This window comes from Lepus europaeus, chromosome 5, assembly GCF_033115175.1.
Source record: "Lepus europaeus isolate LE1 chromosome 5, mLepTim1.pri, whole genome shotgun sequence".
NCBI lineage: Eukaryota > Metazoa > Chordata > Mammalia > Lagomorpha > Leporidae > Lepus > Lepus europaeus.
This window is the reverse complement of record NC_084831.1, coordinates 20,744,809-20,762,344: the sequence shown is the minus strand read 5'-3', so window position 1 is coordinate 20,762,344 and position 17,536 is coordinate 20,744,809. Positions and strand designations below refer to the sequence as shown.

The 17,536-nt window shown below is 45.9% G+C and overlaps 1 protein-coding gene across 2 annotated transcripts in view; it reads right to left on the bottom strand.

Annotated features, from left to right (window-relative positions):
* Positions 1-15,239, bottom strand: part of FAM76A (family with sequence similarity 76 member A) — a 32,623-nt gene extending 17,384 nt beyond the window's left edge. The window contains exons 1-6 of one of the 2 annotated variants that reach the window (XM_062190743.1): positions 15,072-15,239; positions 13,836-13,900; positions 11,377-11,431; positions 10,512-10,664; positions 4,390-4,547; positions 73-159 (exon numbers count right to left, since the gene is read on the bottom strand). In XM_062190743.1, coding sequence (XP_062046727.1) covers positions 73-159; positions 4,390-4,547; positions 10,512-10,664; positions 11,377-11,431; positions 13,836-13,900; positions 15,072-15,152 — 599 coding nt within the window. In that variant the 5' untranslated portion in view covers positions 15,153-15,239. The remainder of the gene's footprint in view (positions 1-72; positions 160-4,389; positions 4,548-10,511; positions 10,665-11,376; positions 11,432-13,835; positions 13,901-15,071) is intronic. The other variant, XM_062190744.1, reaches the window with a different exon arrangement.
* Between the last annotated feature and the right edge of the window lie 2,297 nt (positions 15,240-17,536).

Here is a 17,536-nt window from a genome sequence, read left to right as displayed (position 1 = left end):
TAAAATGTGTTTGTTTCAAGAAACTGTGTATGCATTTCAAATGCGTGCGCACACATATTCCAACTGGCTCACCTGTCTCCATTAGTTGTGATTGACTCAAACTTGGATTTTTTCTTTGGGATTTCATTTTGAATTGAAGATGTAGAAAGTGTTTTCTGGCTTTTAATGGCAAAAATAGAGAGACACACATTAGAAAACAAAGATTAATAACACATCACAATGAAAGTCTGTCAAATGGACAAATGTAAGAGAGCAGCTCTTCCATATCAGAGCTAATTATTAAAATCTACCAAGGTGTTGATTTTGTGGGTCCTGGAAACATGGGTAGCTAGTTTCCCTAGGATCAAAACCATTCTTGGCCTTAATATTAACTGCTTCATTAATAACTACAAGAACAGAATAAAACCTCAATTAAAAGTAGAATCTTGCAGTTTAAAAAGTACTTTGACATGGGCTCATATACATTTTATAATTCTGTGGGGTATATAGATAAGCTACTATTTCTGCTTTGTAGAAACTGAGCTCATCAAGGTTTAGTAGCTTGCCGGCGCCGCAGCTCACTAGGCTAATCCTCCGCCTGCGGCGCCGGCACACCGGGTTCTAGTCCCGGTCGGGGCGCCAGATTCTGTCCCAGTTGCCCCTCTTCCAGGCCAGCTCTCTGCTGTGGCCAGAGAGTGCAGTGGAGGATGGCCCAAGTGCTTGGGCCCTGCACCCCATGGGAGACCAGGAGAAGCACCTGGCTCCTGCCTTCGGATCAGGGCGGTGAGCAGGCCGCAGCACGCTGGCCGCGGCAGCCATTGGAGGGTGAACCAACGGCAAAGGAAGACCTGTCTCTCTGTCTCTCTCTCTCTCACTGTCCACTCTGCCTGTCAAAAAATAATATAATAATAATAATAAAATAAAAAATAAATTAAAAAAAAAAAGGTCTAGTAGCTAACATCCTCCAAGATACACAGCTGGTTAGTAGTGAAGCTGGGACTAGAAACCAGGTCCACATATTTGAACTTTTCGTCCAGTTCTTTACTATATCCCTGTGACTCGACTTGTATCTTTTTTTTTTTTTAAGACAGAGTTACAGAAAGAGGTAGACAGAGAGAGAGAGAGAGAAAGAGAGAGAGAGAGAAAGAGGTGCCTTCCATCCTCTGATTCACCCCCCAAACAACTGCAATGGCCAGAGCTGAGCTGATTCAAAGCCAGGAGCCAGAAGCCAGGAGCTTCCCCCAGGTCTCCCATGTGGGTGCAGGGACCCAAGGACCTGCACCATCCTCCACTGCTTTCCCAGGTGCATTAGCAGGGAGCTGGATTAGAAGTGGAGCAGCTGGGACTTAAAGAGCACCCATACTAGATGCAGGTGTTGTAGGCCAGGGCTTTAACCTGCTGTGCCACAGCACTTGCCCCAATATCTGAGTGTTACGACACTAAAAATCAGTTTCAGGGGCTGGCATTATGATGCAGCTGGTAAAGTCATCACTTGCGAAGCCGGCATCCCATATGGATGCAAATTTGAGTCCAGGTTGCTGCATGTCCTATTCGGCTCCCTGCTAAAGGCCTGGGAAAAGTAGCGGAAGATGGTCCAACTGTTTGGGCCTCTGATACTCAGGTGGGAAACCCAGATGAAGCTCCTGGCTCCTGTCTTTGGCCCAGCCCAGCTTTGGCCACTGCAGCTATCTGGGGAGTGAGCCAGCAGATGAAAGATCTTTCTCCATCTCTCCCTCTCTAACTCTTTCAAATAAATAAATAAATCTTAAAAAAAAAAAAAAAAAGTTTCACCCAAAACTGGTCCTGAAACCAAAACTGGAAGCCTGAATCTGGTGTGCGACTCCTTCACTAGGATGCTTGTCCAATGGCCAAGAGCTTCACAGCGCTCTTGCTTGACCTCTCTTCAGTATTCAACACCACTGCCGTTCTACCTTTCTCGAAGCTCTTCTCCTCACTTGGCCATTCCTCCTGCTTTCATGGTGGCTGCTTCCTAGTTCTCTGTCCGTTTCTTAAATATTGAATGCTTCTAGAGTTTTGTTCTCAGCCTCTTATCATCCAAGAGCATGGTTTTAACAATTCCCCGTAATAGCGGTTGGAAACAGATCACCTGCAGTGGAATTACCTGGCATGTTTATAAACAACGTAGACTCCTGGATTCTATCCCAGATTCTACTGAACTACTCTGAGGAAGATCCACAGGGGTCTGTATTTTAAAATAATTTATACTCCCAGTGACTTTTTTTTTTTTTTTTTTGACAGGCAGAGTTAGACAGAGAGAGAGAGAGACAGAGAGAAAGGTCTTCATTTTCCGTTGGTTCACCCCGGAAGTGGCTGTTACAGCCAGCGCACTGCGCTGATCAGAAGCCAGGAGCCAGGCGCCTCTTCCTGGTCTCCCATGCGGGTGCAGGGCCCAAGGACCTGGGCCATCCTCCACTGCCCTCCCGGGCCACAGCAGAGAGCTGGACTGGAAGAGGAGCAACCAGGACAGAATCCAGCGCCCCAACGGGGACTAGAAGCTGGAGTGCCGGTGCCGCAGGCGGAGGATTAGCCAAGTGAGCCGCGGCACCGGCCTCTCAGTGACTCTTACACGTTACCAATGGCCCATATTCAAACCTCCCTTATATAGGCTAAGTTCCTATAAATAATTCTTGGTGCTTCAAACAGCCTTTTGAAACTGAACTCCTCTTTCTGAATTCTCAGTTAAGGATCTACCTGTTCACAAAAATAAAAATCCTGGGAATTATCCATCACTCACTCAGTTGCTACTCATGTATCTGTTCACCAAATTATCTGTTTCTCATAGTTCTCTCTCCAAACTATCTTCCTAAACCTGCCTCTTCCATCTTCACCTCCATTGCTTCAGGTGAAGGTCTTGTGTTAACACCTCTTACCTCAATTCTTGCCAAACAGCTTATTAATTAGCCCCCAGTGCTTTTGTCCTCCAATGCGCTCTCCACACTAGTCAGGGTTCATTTATTTAAAACCACACAGACTTGGTTCCTTCCTCCCCACCCCCGGTGTAGAATCCGTTCAGTGCTCCTCACTAAATGCAGGATCAAGCCCACGTTTCTCATCAGGTCTGCAGGAACCCCTTTCTTCCCATTTCCCAGCTCCCAACCGTAAGCTCCGAAAGCATAAGAAGGCAGAATTCTCCAGGGCTCCATGGGATCGCCTGCTCGCCAGGCCTTTGTAAATGCCTTCCTGCAGCCCAGGATGCTTTCTGCCTAGCCCCTATCTGCTGATTTCAACTCAGCCTAAGATCCAGCTCCAAACCAGCTCTTCTCCAAGTGTGCTTCACCTGATTCCCAAGGCAGTTAATTACTCCTGCCTCTCACGCCTCTATCTTGACAAGTTTCCACTGTGCGCCTCTCATATCATACTGCAAAGATTTGATTACAGGTCTGTCTTTCCGACCAGACTGCACACTCTTGGGGAACAGCAGGACTGTGTTATTCCTCTCTGCATTCCCAGTAGAGTCCCTGGCCTGTGAGAGGCCTTAATGTCTGCTCAATGAACACTCTTAATGGTAACAACAAAAAATAACTAAAATTGATTGCATACACCCTATATGCTAGCTATAAAACTAATCACCAGGTACTATGTAATTTATCTTCATAACAGCCTCATGAAGTAATACTATTATTTCCCTCATGTTACAGATGACAAAACCTGCCCAAGATCCCCATAGAGAAGTTGGTAGAGTCAGGATTCAATCCAGAGCCAGAACTCTTAACAATATTACAGATACTCTGAAAGGAAGATGAAGAAACAATAAGACATCTTAACTGGATCCCAGCAGGGCAAACCGAGAACATCTATCAACCTCCTAGCATTTAAAAAACTGTATGCTATGGCAGACGTTTGGTACAGCAGTTAAGACAGTGCTTAGGATGTGTGCGTCCTCGATCAGAGTGCCTGGTTTCAGGCCCAGCACTTTTGATCCAGCTTCCTGCTAACGTACATCCTGGAAGGCAGCAGATGATGGCTCAATTGGTTGGGTCCTTGCCGCCCATGTGGGAAATGAACCAATACAGGGAAGTGCTCTCTCTCCCTCTCTCTCTCTGCCTTTCAAATAAAATGAAAATAAATTTTAAAACAAAAATTTTTTTAAATAGAAAAGTGCATTCCTCAGCATAAGCCACTGTCAACGTAAGACACTACATGTGAAGACAGAGTTAAGTTCTGTAAAACTCAGACACAATACAAAGTGAGGACACCCTGACACCTATGGAAACCTCTCTGGCTTTTGGAAGATATACGAATCACAAAACATGACAATGAGGTTCTTCCGACCAGCCAGCATTTCAAGAAAAAGTAAGAGAATGCATACGAGCTGGTGAACTCCATGACCGCTGGGTCTCACCGGACTTACCAGCACCTCTGGGCCTGTCTCAGGCATCTGGTAGTTACCTGTTGTAATGGCCACCGCCACTCAAGCGGCTGTACTGCTCCTTCTCCTGGTGGCCAGACCGAGAAGAGCTGCTCAGATGCTTCCTCTGCTCTTTGGTCTTCTGCAGGACCCGTTTGTACGAAAGTGTACACAGCCAGCACAGCAATTTGCCATCTACCTGAAACACCAGGAGACCAAGATGAAGCTGAGGGAGTGTAGTGCGGTGGCTAAGAATGTGGACAGTGGGAGAAGAACCTCCAGGCTAGTCCCAGCGCTGCCTCTTAGAGCCGTGTGACCAGGGGCAAGTCACAGAGGGCTGCAGCAAGGATTTAATGATATAATATAGGTAAAGCACTTCACAGTGCTGGGCATGCACACGTTGCTTAAATACCAGCTGCTAATTGGATGTATCTTTTTGTTTTTCTGCAACACAGACCAGAGTAATGTTCCCATAAGAATTGGAAAAGGCACAAGTACATCTCCACGGTGCTCATTAAAGAAAACAACAGGGAGAAGACAAATGAGGTAACATAAAGTCTCTACTTCAGGGTTTTTCTAACTGACAAATAAAAACATATGTATTTATCATGTACAACATGTGGTTTTGAAATATGTATAGTGTGAATGGCTTAATCAAGCTAATTAACATGCGTATTACCTCACACCTTTTTTTTTTTTTGTGGTAAGAACACTTGACATCTACTATCTTAGCAGTATTCAAGAATACAGTACACTGTTATGAACTACAGTCACCATGCTGTATAATAGATCTCTGGAACTTTCTCCTCTGGGTTAACTGAAACTTTGTATCTTTTAGGCAATACCTCCCCAAGCCACCTCCCCTCTGCTTCAGTTTTTTTTTGTTGTTGTTGTTCATTTTTATTTAGTTGAGAAGCAAAGAGAGAGAAAGAGAGAAACAAGTGCACCCTCCCTAGCTCGTATCTACTATTTCATTCTCCAAATGCCCACAATGACCAGATAGGGGGAGGGGCCAAAGCCAGAGCCAGTAGCTCAAACCGGGTCTCACATAGGTGGCAGGAACTCAATCACTGGAGCCATCAGGGCTGTCTCCCAGGGTCTACGTTAGCAGGAAGCTGGAGTCAGGAGTCGGGGGCAGGCATCAAACCTAGGTACTCCAGATATGGGATGTGGGTACCTTACCGGCTGTTTAATCACTAGGCCAAACACTCATTTCCAGACTTCAGTTTAATACCTTAAAAATGGCTCACAAAATGGCTTACTGGATACCTTCTCTGATACGTAAAGAATGTCCCCAGAAAAAGATCAATGGGTGAGTAGCTTCCAGGGTGCCTGTCCCTGGTCATGCCTCACTGTGCAACTATTTAGATCACGTAAGGTTGATTCCTTTGGGCAGAAGCAGCACTAAGTCAGGTAGCACGGCGGGAGGCTAGAAAGGCAGGGGCTTCCACACCCCTCCACAGCTGAGGCGCCTTTGAGCAACATTCAAACTGCAGGGGCCAGCACTGTGGTGCAGTGGAGTAAGTCACTGCTCACGACCACTGCATTTCGTATTGGGGAGCCAATTCAAATCCTCGTTACTTCACTTTCTGAAGTGAAGGAGCTTCCTGCTACTTCCAGCTTCCTGCTACTGTGCCTGGGAAGGCAGCAGAAGACGGCCCAAGTACCTGGAGCCCTGCTACCCACACGGGGGACCTGGATGAGTCCTTGCTTCCTGACTTCAGCCTGGCCCAGATGGCTGTTTTGGTCATTTAGGGGAAAAAAAAAAATCAGGAGATGGAAGATACCGCTCCCTCTGTCATTCTACCTTTCAAATAAACAAACAACTCTTTAAAAAAAACAACCCTCAGATTGCAAAGCAATTTGCGGGGCAGTCTACTACAGAAGGCAGGGCAACAGGGCTGGTGGAATTACCCAGGATAGAGAGGGAAAGCGCTAGCATTTTAAAACATTTCATGGTTTTCAATTCTTACTCTTAAAATTAGATCTTGTGTCCTATCTTGAACAGAGATGGGCTTAGCATCATTTACCCAAAGAGTTTATCTTGTCAGCAAAAACTTCTTTGCTCTGCAATGCCTGACCTATCAGCAAGAGGCCCATGAATTTGAATCCATTCACTTTCTAAATCACAGTTCTGTCCTAATCAAGTCCTTATCCCACTACTCTTAAGAACTACTTCCACTCCCAGGTCCCGATAAACTGCTTCCACATTAACTGCCAGAGAGCTTCCTTTTATGTAAATCTGATCATATCATCTCCTCAAAATCCAACATTTTCTCATCAAATCTAGTATTAAAATACAAACTTTTTTTGTTGTTGTTTTGCCATCTCCTGTGCATACATAGCCCCTACCTGCATCCAGAACTTCCTTTCCTTTCTCTCCACCTGTTCACTCTACATTCTCTCTGTTGTTCTGTGCCTTAGGGTCTTATCACAGCCCTTCCCTCCTCCTGGAAGCTTTGCCCTCCAGGGCTTCCCACAGAGCCTCCCTTCTCATTCTAGTTTCAACACAAATGTTATCTTCTCTGCTGATTGCCACATCACCACTCTCCACTGAGCATTCTATTTCTTCATAGCACTTATATCTACAATTTGTCTTCATTTTTTAATATTTTTCTTTTTATTTTTTTTAATTTTAGGTCTTCCTCCTGTTGGTTCACCCCCCAAATGGCTGTTACAGCCGGCGCGCTGCGCCAATCTGAAGCCAGGAGCCAGGCGCCTCCTCCTGGTCTCCCATGCAGGTGCAGGGCCCAAGTACTTGGGCCATCCTCCACTGCCCTCCTGGGCCAGAGCAGAGAGCTGGCCTGGAAGAGGAGCAACCGGGACAGAATCCGGTGCCCCGACCGGGACTAGAACCAGGAGTGCTGGTGCCGCAGGCGAAGAATCAGCCCAGTGAGCAGCGGCACCAGTCTTCATTTCATTTTTTTCTTGGACTTCTTCCATCTCTCTCTCTCTCTCTCACAATATATAGATGTAAGATCTGTGAGGGGACAGGCTTTGTGTCACAGCTGTTGTTTGGGACACCCACATGCCACACCGGAGTGCCTGGGACCAAGTCCTGCCTCCACTTCTAATTCAGCTTCCTACTAATACACCTGTAATGCTGATGATAGCCCAAGTTCTTTGCTTCCTGACACCCATGTGGAAGACCCAGATAGGGTTCCTGGCTCTTGGATTTGGCTTGACCCAGCCTCAGCTGTCGCAGGCACTTGGGGAGTGAACCTCTTTCTCTGTCACTCTGATTTTCAAATAAATAAATCTTAAAAAAAAAAAAAGTGAGAGAAGGATCTCATCGGTTTATTTCACTTGTTTATTTCTAGTATCTATAACAATGTCCAGTATCTGATTGACATTTAATTATTTGCTAATTGAATATATAAGCTGAACTTCAATCTGCTTCATTTCATGAATGTGGGATATGCCTGAAGGCCTGACTGGGAAACACTCCTGAAGACCTTGCTCAGGAAAGAGCACTCACAAAGCAGCTTACAACAAAAACAAGGCAGCACCACTGAAAAGAAAGCACGCACACAGAACCACAGGATATTTTACTCATATTTCAGGTCTCTGCTTTAAAAATAAACTACAAATAAACAATCATCCTCTGAGAATCTAACTCTCAAGGGGACAATGTTGTGGCACAGGGGGTTACACTGCCACTCGTGATGCTGATGGCCCAGTTCCCTGCTAATGCTCCTGGGAAGGCAACAGAAGACAGCCCAAGTCTTTGGGCCTCTGCCACCCACATGGGAGATCCGGATGAAGTTCTGGGTTCCTGGCTTTGCCCTGGCCCAGCCCTGGCTGTTGTGGCTATTTGAGGAGTGAATCAGCATATAGAAGATCTCTCTCTCTCAGTCTCTTCCTCTTTTGTTTTTGGTCTTTTGGATAAATAAATGTTTTTTAAAAAAAGAACTTAACTATCAAAAACAAATAATGATAGATAAGGCTGACTGCATACCTTTACGTACCAGGTTCCATTCTAAGGGTTTTACACTTAACAACTCAGTCTTTGGAACAATGCTGAGGTCTGATCATTTCCATTCATAGATGAGGAAAGTGAAGCACTGAGAAATTAACTTGTCCACAGCTCATAAGTGACAGACACAGGATTCCAACTCACACACTGAGTCTAGATCACTCACTCTTAAATCCCTAAGCTTAGCCTTCCTCTCCTAAAGTCTATGAGCATATGATTAAAGATGTGTAAAGACACCCAAACCCTAAATAGAATTAATTAATGAAGCAGAAACTTAAGGAATTCCAGTATAACCAGACTAATAAAATTAGCTATTCAGTTAGTAATAATACAGGAACCATTTATGGAGTCACAGGATGTGCCAGGTTCAGAATTTTTTTATGGGTCTAGATCTTTCTCAATAAAATATCTTCCTGGGGCTGGCATTGTGGCACAACAGGGAAAGCCACTGCCTGCAGTACCAGCATCCCATATGGACGTTGGTTCAAGTCCCGGCTGCTCCACTTCCCATCCAGCTCTCTGCTATGGCCTGGGAAAGCAGTGAAAGATGGCCCAAGTGAGAGACCCAGAAGAAGCTCCTGGCTCTTGGCTTGGATCAGCGCAGCTCCAGCCATTGTGGCCAATTGGGGAGTGAACCCATGGATGGAAGACCCCTCTCTCTCTCTCTGCGTAACTCTTTCAAATAAATAAATAAATCTTAAAAAATAAATTAAAAAATAAATCTCTTTCTACTCCTGTGAGGTAGCTACTGTTAGTATTATTGGGAAATTTGAAGAAACTGATGCATGAGAGCAAAAGTAACTTGCCTAGATCACTTCACCAGCCCCAGGCGTGGAATAGGACCTGGGGGCTGCTAATTCCTGATTACTAATGCAGCTTCTCCATTATCTTGATCAGGGAAGAGGTGTCCTACTTGGCAGGCAGGAGTATTCTGGGCACTGGAAGGTTATATCCTTCCACTGTACACCAATGAATTTGGTTATCAAGAGTTACTCTTTAAGTGCTTAAGCACCCCTAAAAGCGTCTCTGAACATTGAAAAGTTTCTGAACTAAATCTCAGTCAACAAATATTTATTGAGCAACTTGTATGTGCTAGACTGTTGAAAATATATAGCAGAGAAGAAAATGGACAAAGACCTCATGTTCCAGTGTGGATGGACAAACGTGAGCAAATAAACACGATAACCTTTCAACAATATGCCACGAAGGCAGTAAAACTGGGTGACACGGCAAAGAGGGACTGAGAGGGACTGAGTCAAGGTCTCTGTGATGAGGGGCATCTGACTGAGACCTGACATGAAGAACCACTAACGACACTGGAGAAGGCGCACCAGACAAAAGGACAGCTGGCACAAAGGTGGCTAAGAGACTGGCATGGCTGAAGGACCAACAGGTTGCCAGCATGGATATAACAAGGTGGGGAGGAGGAAGAGTGACAGACGAAGAGGCTGAGAGCCAGGTGTGGGTCCTGAAGGCATGGAAGGGCATGCATTTTATGTCAAGTGCATCTGGAAACCAAGGTGGGATGATAAAAAAAAAAAAGACTTTGGCCGGCGCCGCGGCTCACTAGGCTAATCCTCCGCCTAGCGGCGCCGGAACACCAGGTTCTAGTCCCGGTCGGGGCGCCGGATTCTGTCCCGATTGCCCCTCTTCCAGGCCAGCTCTCTGCTGTGGCCAGGGAGTGCAGTGGAGGATGGCCCAAGTGCTTGGGCCCTGCACCCCATGGGAGACCAGGATAAGCAGCGCGGTGCGCCAGCCGCAGCGGCCATTGGAGGGTGAACTAACGGCAAAAAGGAAGACCTTTCTCTCTGTCTCTCTCTCTCTCACTGTCCACTCTGCCTGTCAAAAAGTAAAAAAAAAAAAAAAACCAGGAACATTTAAAGACCCACAGGGTAAAACCAGTCATACCACTCTATCTTAAGTCACAATCTCTTCTTTACAGAGTTCTATAGAATCTTGTCAAGACCTGCTTTGCTTATGTGGGATATTGATCTCTGTAATTCAGATTTTCATCAAATGTTGGAATATAAATGTTAGAAAATATTCAGGAAAAAATTATCTAAATATCTTCTGCAATAACAGAACCAGCAAAGGAACTGAGAACTCTGTTACATTTTTCTTAACATAATTGGTCCATTTGAATTTCTCTGAAAGAAAAAAAAATTCAAGAGAAACATGGGTATTTACCTTCTTTCTATCATCTTTCCTGTCAAACGCACACTGCTGCTTGCACTGTTCACAAGAATATGGCGGTCCATACTTCTTCTCTGAATTTGTACAGCGTTGGCATTTATTGCCAATAAATGCTGCAATTATGTTACAATACTGACACGGTTTGGGCTTAAAGAAGGAAAAAAAGGGTCAAGTAAGTATATCATAAAATACTAGCTCATTTTTTAAAGCAACAATTCCCACTGTGTAACCCAGTAATCATGGCAAAAATGTATTCCCAACTTCATAAATTTGTTTTTGTATTGATCAAGTGAAGCCCAATTCTTAACACTACATAAAGCAGTTTTCTACATAGGACTGTTGATTTTAAATAAATAAATGAAAAAATAACAAAAACCTATTAGGATGTATGCTGAGACTTTATGAAAAATTCATAAAATAAATCAGCAAGTACTTCTAAGTTTCTGAAAAGACTTCTTTGCCATTATCATGGTATAAAACATATCAGTGTATAAACACGTTGAGAAGCCCTGCAAGGACACAGTATCATAAACTCTAACATTAAGAGAAAAAAAACTTAAATCAAATTCAACAGTCAACTGTTACCAAACAAAGTCTCAGCGTTTACCTTTCTCCTTTTCTTTCCACAGGTCACTGACGCCTCTCAATGAAACTTAGAATCATAATCCCAAAGTGGCAAATAAACATAGAACTCCTTAACAATAAGTATATTAGCTAAGTTAGAAAGCTGTATTATTAAATATATTAATATAACTAGTTCTTCAGATGAGACAATTGTGATGACGTTAATAGTCCACAGAAGGTTAAGCTTCCATGAGACCCAAGTACCCACTGTGAGGTTTAGAAAAATCCTACTTACCGTTCCATACAACTGCACATTCTGAGCACATTTCTTGCATATTGTATTGGTTTTACTGTTAAAGGAGAAAGAGACACAAGACTTTTCTTAGAACATCTAAAAATCGATTCCTCCTTAAGCCCAAGGAGTTTGCTTACTGCTAAGGGCCAAGGTGAAATAGTCTAGACATTCAGTTACCGGAGTTTAAGTATCTGCCCAATAAAGCTTTTAATTATTATGCAGTTTTTAATTTTATTATCTCAAATAAGACAATATTTTGGTTAAAATGAAGCATGAATCACTTCTGATTATGACAACTCCAAGGATTCTTAAATATAATAAAATTTATAAGGAGAAGACCCTCAAAATATTATGTTAGATTGCAATGGACTAGCAGAAAATAAACTAACTTTCCTCAGTTCAAATGAAGAGTTGAGAAGTTAGAGATGAGGAATGAAGTTTGTGCATTTGGATATAAATTCTGATTCTATCCATGTTGACCCTACTTTGTGTTCTCCTCCATAAGTAAAAGCCTATAAAAATCCCGAAGGTGAGAAGATGCTATGACCAAACACTCAGTAATATTTCCAATTTCACTGAAAAAAATAAAAATATTTGTTGCCTTGTGAAGACCCAGAAGTCATAATATCATATAAGTGCCTAACTAACAGAGCTGCCTAGAAAAAAAGTTATCTTTAAATAAAGTCTAACCCTTCAAAAAGGGAAATACAAATGAATGTTTGGGGTACATGAACAGTTAAAACAATACTCTGAGGGCTAAAAATAAAATCACATAAAAATCTAGTCTGTTTTGTGATTACTTTCCCATATAATTTCTATGAATGTAATCATAAAGTTAACAGAAATATTTACATGCAATTTAATCATATTTAAATGAAATGCATTTAAATGCAATGTATTCATAAAGCTAACACAGACAATATTTAAATACAATTGAGATACTGGAAAAAAAATTTTTGCAGGACAATTTTCTGCCACTCTAACAAGGCAATACAAGTAGTACAGTTGGCTGAGGAAAACATCTGGAAAGAAGACTAGCATCAGTGAGTCTGTGTCATTGAGCAACACTTTGGATTTAGGATGAAAGCTGGATTTATGATGAAAGGATCATGGTCCATGTCAATATATACCAGTGCTCCTGACAGAAAACACGCAAAGAAAAATTATCTCTGTGACTCATCTTGAAATAATTTGTATGTGGTATAAATTAAGAGTCCAAGTTCATATCTCACCACACACAGAAAACAATTCAAGATGCCTCACACATCTAAGCGTAAAACTGAAAACAGAAAGTTTCTAGAGTGTATTGTGTTTGAGTCCATTGATAGGAAGTTTTAGAGCAGACAAAACTAATCTACGGCAGAAATGGAAATCCGAATAATAACTGCCTGAAGGAAACAAGCGGTGTGTGGCGCTTGACTGGGTTGGCACATGAGAAGACTCCGGAGTGATGGGAACATTCTGAATTCCCACAGGGTTTGGGGTGACAAAGATGTGTATATTGTTTGTAAAACTCAACAGCTGATGTACTTAAGATTTGAGATCCCTTTCACAAATTTTGCCTTTACAAAAGAACTATGTACAAACATTTAATTCTAGTTAGTGATATGCATGTTGAAGTGTTTAGGGATCAGGTATATTGATGTCTGCGACCTTAAAGTACTTCAGCAATAAGATGGGTTGATGCATTGATGGGTCAGAGATGAAAAGATGGGAGGATGCAAATACAGTCAAATTTATACATTGTAGATTTAACTAGTAACTCTATGGGTATTCATCAGCTCTTCCAACTGTATCTGCTGTTTGAAAATATCCATAAACAAATGTTGGGGAAATATTACTAGAGTTGAAATGAGGCTGATTAAAGTTAGGCTTCTATGTATATAACCACAGCCCCAACCTACTGAAGGCAGGAATACCTACAATTACAAAAGTTCCACAACAGTCTAACTTGCTGCTATTGAAAAGACTGTCACTCACACCTAAGGCTTTCTCACACTTCGAAAAATGAGATTCACACAAGGGAAGTGTAAAAGCAAATGAGTTTTCCAATGTGGGTAGGGCTAGCAAACCCTTTATCAGGATTGTCACGTTTCCAAAAGTATCTTCTTTGGGCTGATACAATCTTCAATATCAGCATAATATACATCCCAGAAAGTGAGACTCATGTTTTATTGTTGTGGGATCATTGCCTTCTTAGTGTCAAAAAGATCATAACCACAATATAAAATGAGCAAGGGTCTGAAAAATAAGTAACTTGAAAACCATAAGCAACAGTGAACGGTATCCAGAGAACCATACTCATACAGGTATTACATGCCCTTCAATATGCTTTAGCAGGAAACTGCAGAATCTGTGTGTACCACAGAATTGATTTCAGATGTATACAGAAAATGCTGTCACAGATTTTAAAAGAAAAAAAGCCTATTCAGGTCTCTCATGGTGGACAAAAACTCTACCTCTCCTGCTGGTACTCGGTCCTGCAGTAGGTACACTTCACAACAGGGTGTGCAATCCGACATTCCTGAAACGAAATGGGGACAGAACTGTAAAAGGCAGGCAAGAACGCAAGCAGCCCTCAGCAGGAAGTAGAAGACCTGGGTACTATTCCTAGCACAGCCACTATGCTTGAGTGAGTCACTTAAACTTTCTGGGCCTTATTTTTCTCCTCTGTAGTATTTGCATCGCTGCCCTGCTGTTGATGTGGGAGTTCGGTAAGAACGTATACGGAATTAGTCATAAATTGTAAAACAGACAGATGAAGAAGTCCCACACTGGGAACCAGAGCCGTGAATTCTAGTCCCAGTTCTTCCGCCACCGTGCGATTTTGAACAGGTTTACTTCTGAAATAAAAGTGCTAGATTAAAATCATGACTATTTATATACACAAAGCTTCTTTAAGATTCCATATACATTTGCATTTTCTCAGATATGGTAAACAAAAGTGGCAAAGTCATGGGCACCTGGGGCAAAAGCGGTAGAATTATGAGTTATTCAAGCCAGGGACACAAATTTAAGATTATCTGGAGATATCTCAAAATCCCATTTTTGCCGTTTGGGGGACTTTTAACTACTGTCCAACAGCACCTATATTCGTTTAAACCGGGAAATGAGATAAAGCAACTTCAAAAAACTGATCAGGGCGAGGAGCGAAGGTCACCACCTGGATGCTCAAAAGTCACCCCGCTTCGTGCACTCTATTGTGGGGGCTTTCTTTTCTTCCCTTTTTAAGATAAAGCGCAGCTACCTCTGATTCTGAGACTGGCTCAAAAGCGCAGGAGAGGCGCCCGAGACTCTTGTCCCGGGCAGCTCCCAACTCCGGAGCTCGGTCCCAGGCGGGGCAGGGGGGTCCCTCAGCCTACAATCAGGGAGACTGCGGCCACGAGAAAGGCAGCCCCAAGGGTCCCCGGCGCTGGCAAGGGAACGCGCGGTGCCCTCCCCCGACCTCGCCGGGTCGGCGAACAATCCCCTGCGGTTGCTAAGCACCCGGACACGCCGACCCGTGGGGGCCTGGACACGGCCCGGGACTGCCCCCACTGCCCCGCCGGCCCTCCACCGGAGTGCGTGCGGCTCCTCAATTGGGGAGCCTACCACACCCTGCCCGGGGAACCCGGCCGGGCGTTCCCACATCGCCGGGAGCTCCGGGCCGCGCCTCCTGCGTTCCCAGTTCCCGGCCGCCGCCCCAGCCCGCGCACCTTGCACAGCTGCTGCCCCTGAGACAGCGCCTCGAAGGGGAAGCGCTGGTGGCACTTGGTGCAGGCGTAGAGCGCCGCCATGTCCGGCTCGGGCCGTGCTCACCGCCCCGCCGGCCCGGCCCGCCGCTTTATCTGTCAGTCTGAGGCACAACCTGGCGGCGGCGGCAGCGGCGGCGGCAGGCTGTGGGTTGCGGCAGGCGGGAGGGCGGGAGCGGGCGGGCGGGCCGGGGCGGGCGCGGCGGCGCTGGACGCCCGTTTACTGGCTCACTTAGGCGTCAATCAAGCAGGAAGGGGCGGAACACGGAGCCCTGGACGACTCTGATTCGGTACGAACTGGTGTACGCCACTGTGACGCGCGAGGCCGCGATTATGTAAAGCGCAGTCACGCGGGAGCGCCGCCTGGAGAGACCGTCTCCGACCGGGACCTCGGAAGCGCTGGGGCTCCTCCCCACTTCGCTCTACGTTCCCGCCCTCGTTCCGCCTCTCCTCTGCTGTGGGCGCGATCGCGCTTCTCGCGATACCTCAAGTGGCGTTGTGATATTTTGGTTTCCATGGAGCTGCCCTCGGGGCCGCGTGGGGCGTGGCTGGGCCCAGGGCGGAGCGCTGTTGAGCTGGAGCGCCCGCCGCCGCCCGGAGTCGGAAGATGGGCAGCCCGTGGAAGAAGCGCTCGGTCACCGGAGCCCGGGGGCCCGCCCAGTCCTCTTACTCGAGCGAGAAGTACCTGAGGGCGACTTGGAAGGTTGTCCTCTGTCCCGGACCCCTGAAGAAGAGGGGGCCACGCAGAGCGCGCCCTCCCGTTGCAGGATCAAGGATTGCAGAGCGATGACAGGCGCCTCGCGGGCAGGACTTCGCCCTGAGGCGTCCCGGGGCCCTGGAGGCCCCCTCGAGCGGGGCATGCAAATGGCCTTGACCTGCTTCCTGCTGTCTTCTCCGCTCTCTGAAGCAGCCACAGGGCTTGCCGGCCGGGCCTGGCCCCGGAAGGCAAGCCTCGCCCTCCCGGCGCCCCAGCCTTTATTCGGTTCCCAGCTTGGCACTCCTAGGGGCTCCTGGTCGTCCGGTCGTCGGCAGAGCTTCCTACGGCGCTGACCTTTCCAAGCGCGGCCCCTTGGCTGCTCCTGTGCCGAGGTTACCCGCTCTGCCCACCGCCTGGACGGTACTGATTAAAGTTTTACCTCGACGTTCGCTTTGTTCTGTGCAGGGCGCGCTTATTCTAGTGCCCTGCCCTCGACAAAATGTGCTCCTTGAAGCCCGGATCTAGCCCTCTGTCTCTGCGGGTTCCTCCAAAGATGTTCTAATCAGGTGTTTAGGCTCTGGGGTCCGAAAACGAAGGGTGAACCTCGCTAGCTGTGTGACCTGGGACTCCAGCCTCATTCTCCTCAGTCGTACACTGGTCAGTGAGAGACTCAAAAATACTCCATGGAGGACAAATTGCTTAATGGATAAGAGTTTTGTTTTGTCACTAGGTAGAGGTGATGGCTTCGTGGCAGCGTGAGTGTCCTCACTCCATTGAATTGTTTTAAAATGCTTAATTGCACCTCAGATTATTATTATTATTATTATTATTTTGACAGGCAGAGTGGATAGTGAGAGAGAGAGACAGAGAGAAAGGTCTTCCTTTTTGCCGCTGGTTCACCCTCCAATGGCCGCCGCGGCCAGCGCTTCTCGCTGATCCGAAGCCAGGTGCTTCTCCTGGTCTCCCATGGGGTGCAGGGCCCAAGGACTTGGGCCATCCTCCACTGCCTTCCCGGGCCATAGCAGAGAGCTGGCCTGGAAGAGGGGCAACCGGGATAGACTCCGGCGCCCCAACCGGGCCTAGAACCCGGTGTGCCGGCACCACAAGGCGGAGGATTAGCCTGTTAAGCCACGGCGCCGGCCATACCTCAGATTATTTTTAAGGGGGTGAGCATACAGTCTCAGGAGCCAGACTGCCTGACTTTGAATCTTAGTTTTCCCACTTATAAGCTGTGTGACTTGAACACATTAAAAATAAAACAGACCGGGGCAGGTGCTCTGGTGCAGTGGGTTAAGCTGGAGTGTGCAGCACCAGCATCCCGTGTGGAGTCCTGGCTGCTCCACTTCCAATCCAGCTGCCTACTAATAGACCTTGATAAGGATGTGGATGTTTGCAAAGCACAATGGGAAAGAAGACTTTAGCAGCTTTCAGGCAGACGAATTGGGTTTATGTTTTTAAAAGGTGTGTCTGGCTTCCAGAACAGACCGCAGGAGCCAGAGTTGGTGCAGTGAGGTCATTGAGAGGCTGTTGCGGTCACCTAGGTGAGAGTTAAAAGGAGAAGTAGGCAGATTCAAGATAAGTTTTGGAGGCAGAGCAACAGGATTTAGGAGAAGACTGGGTTTGAGAGGTGGTGAAGGAAAGGAAGAAATTGTTGATGTGGACAGCTGTGTGGATGGTGGCATCGTTAGGAGCAAAAGAGACGACTAGAAGGGCAGGTGTCAGAGTCAAAACC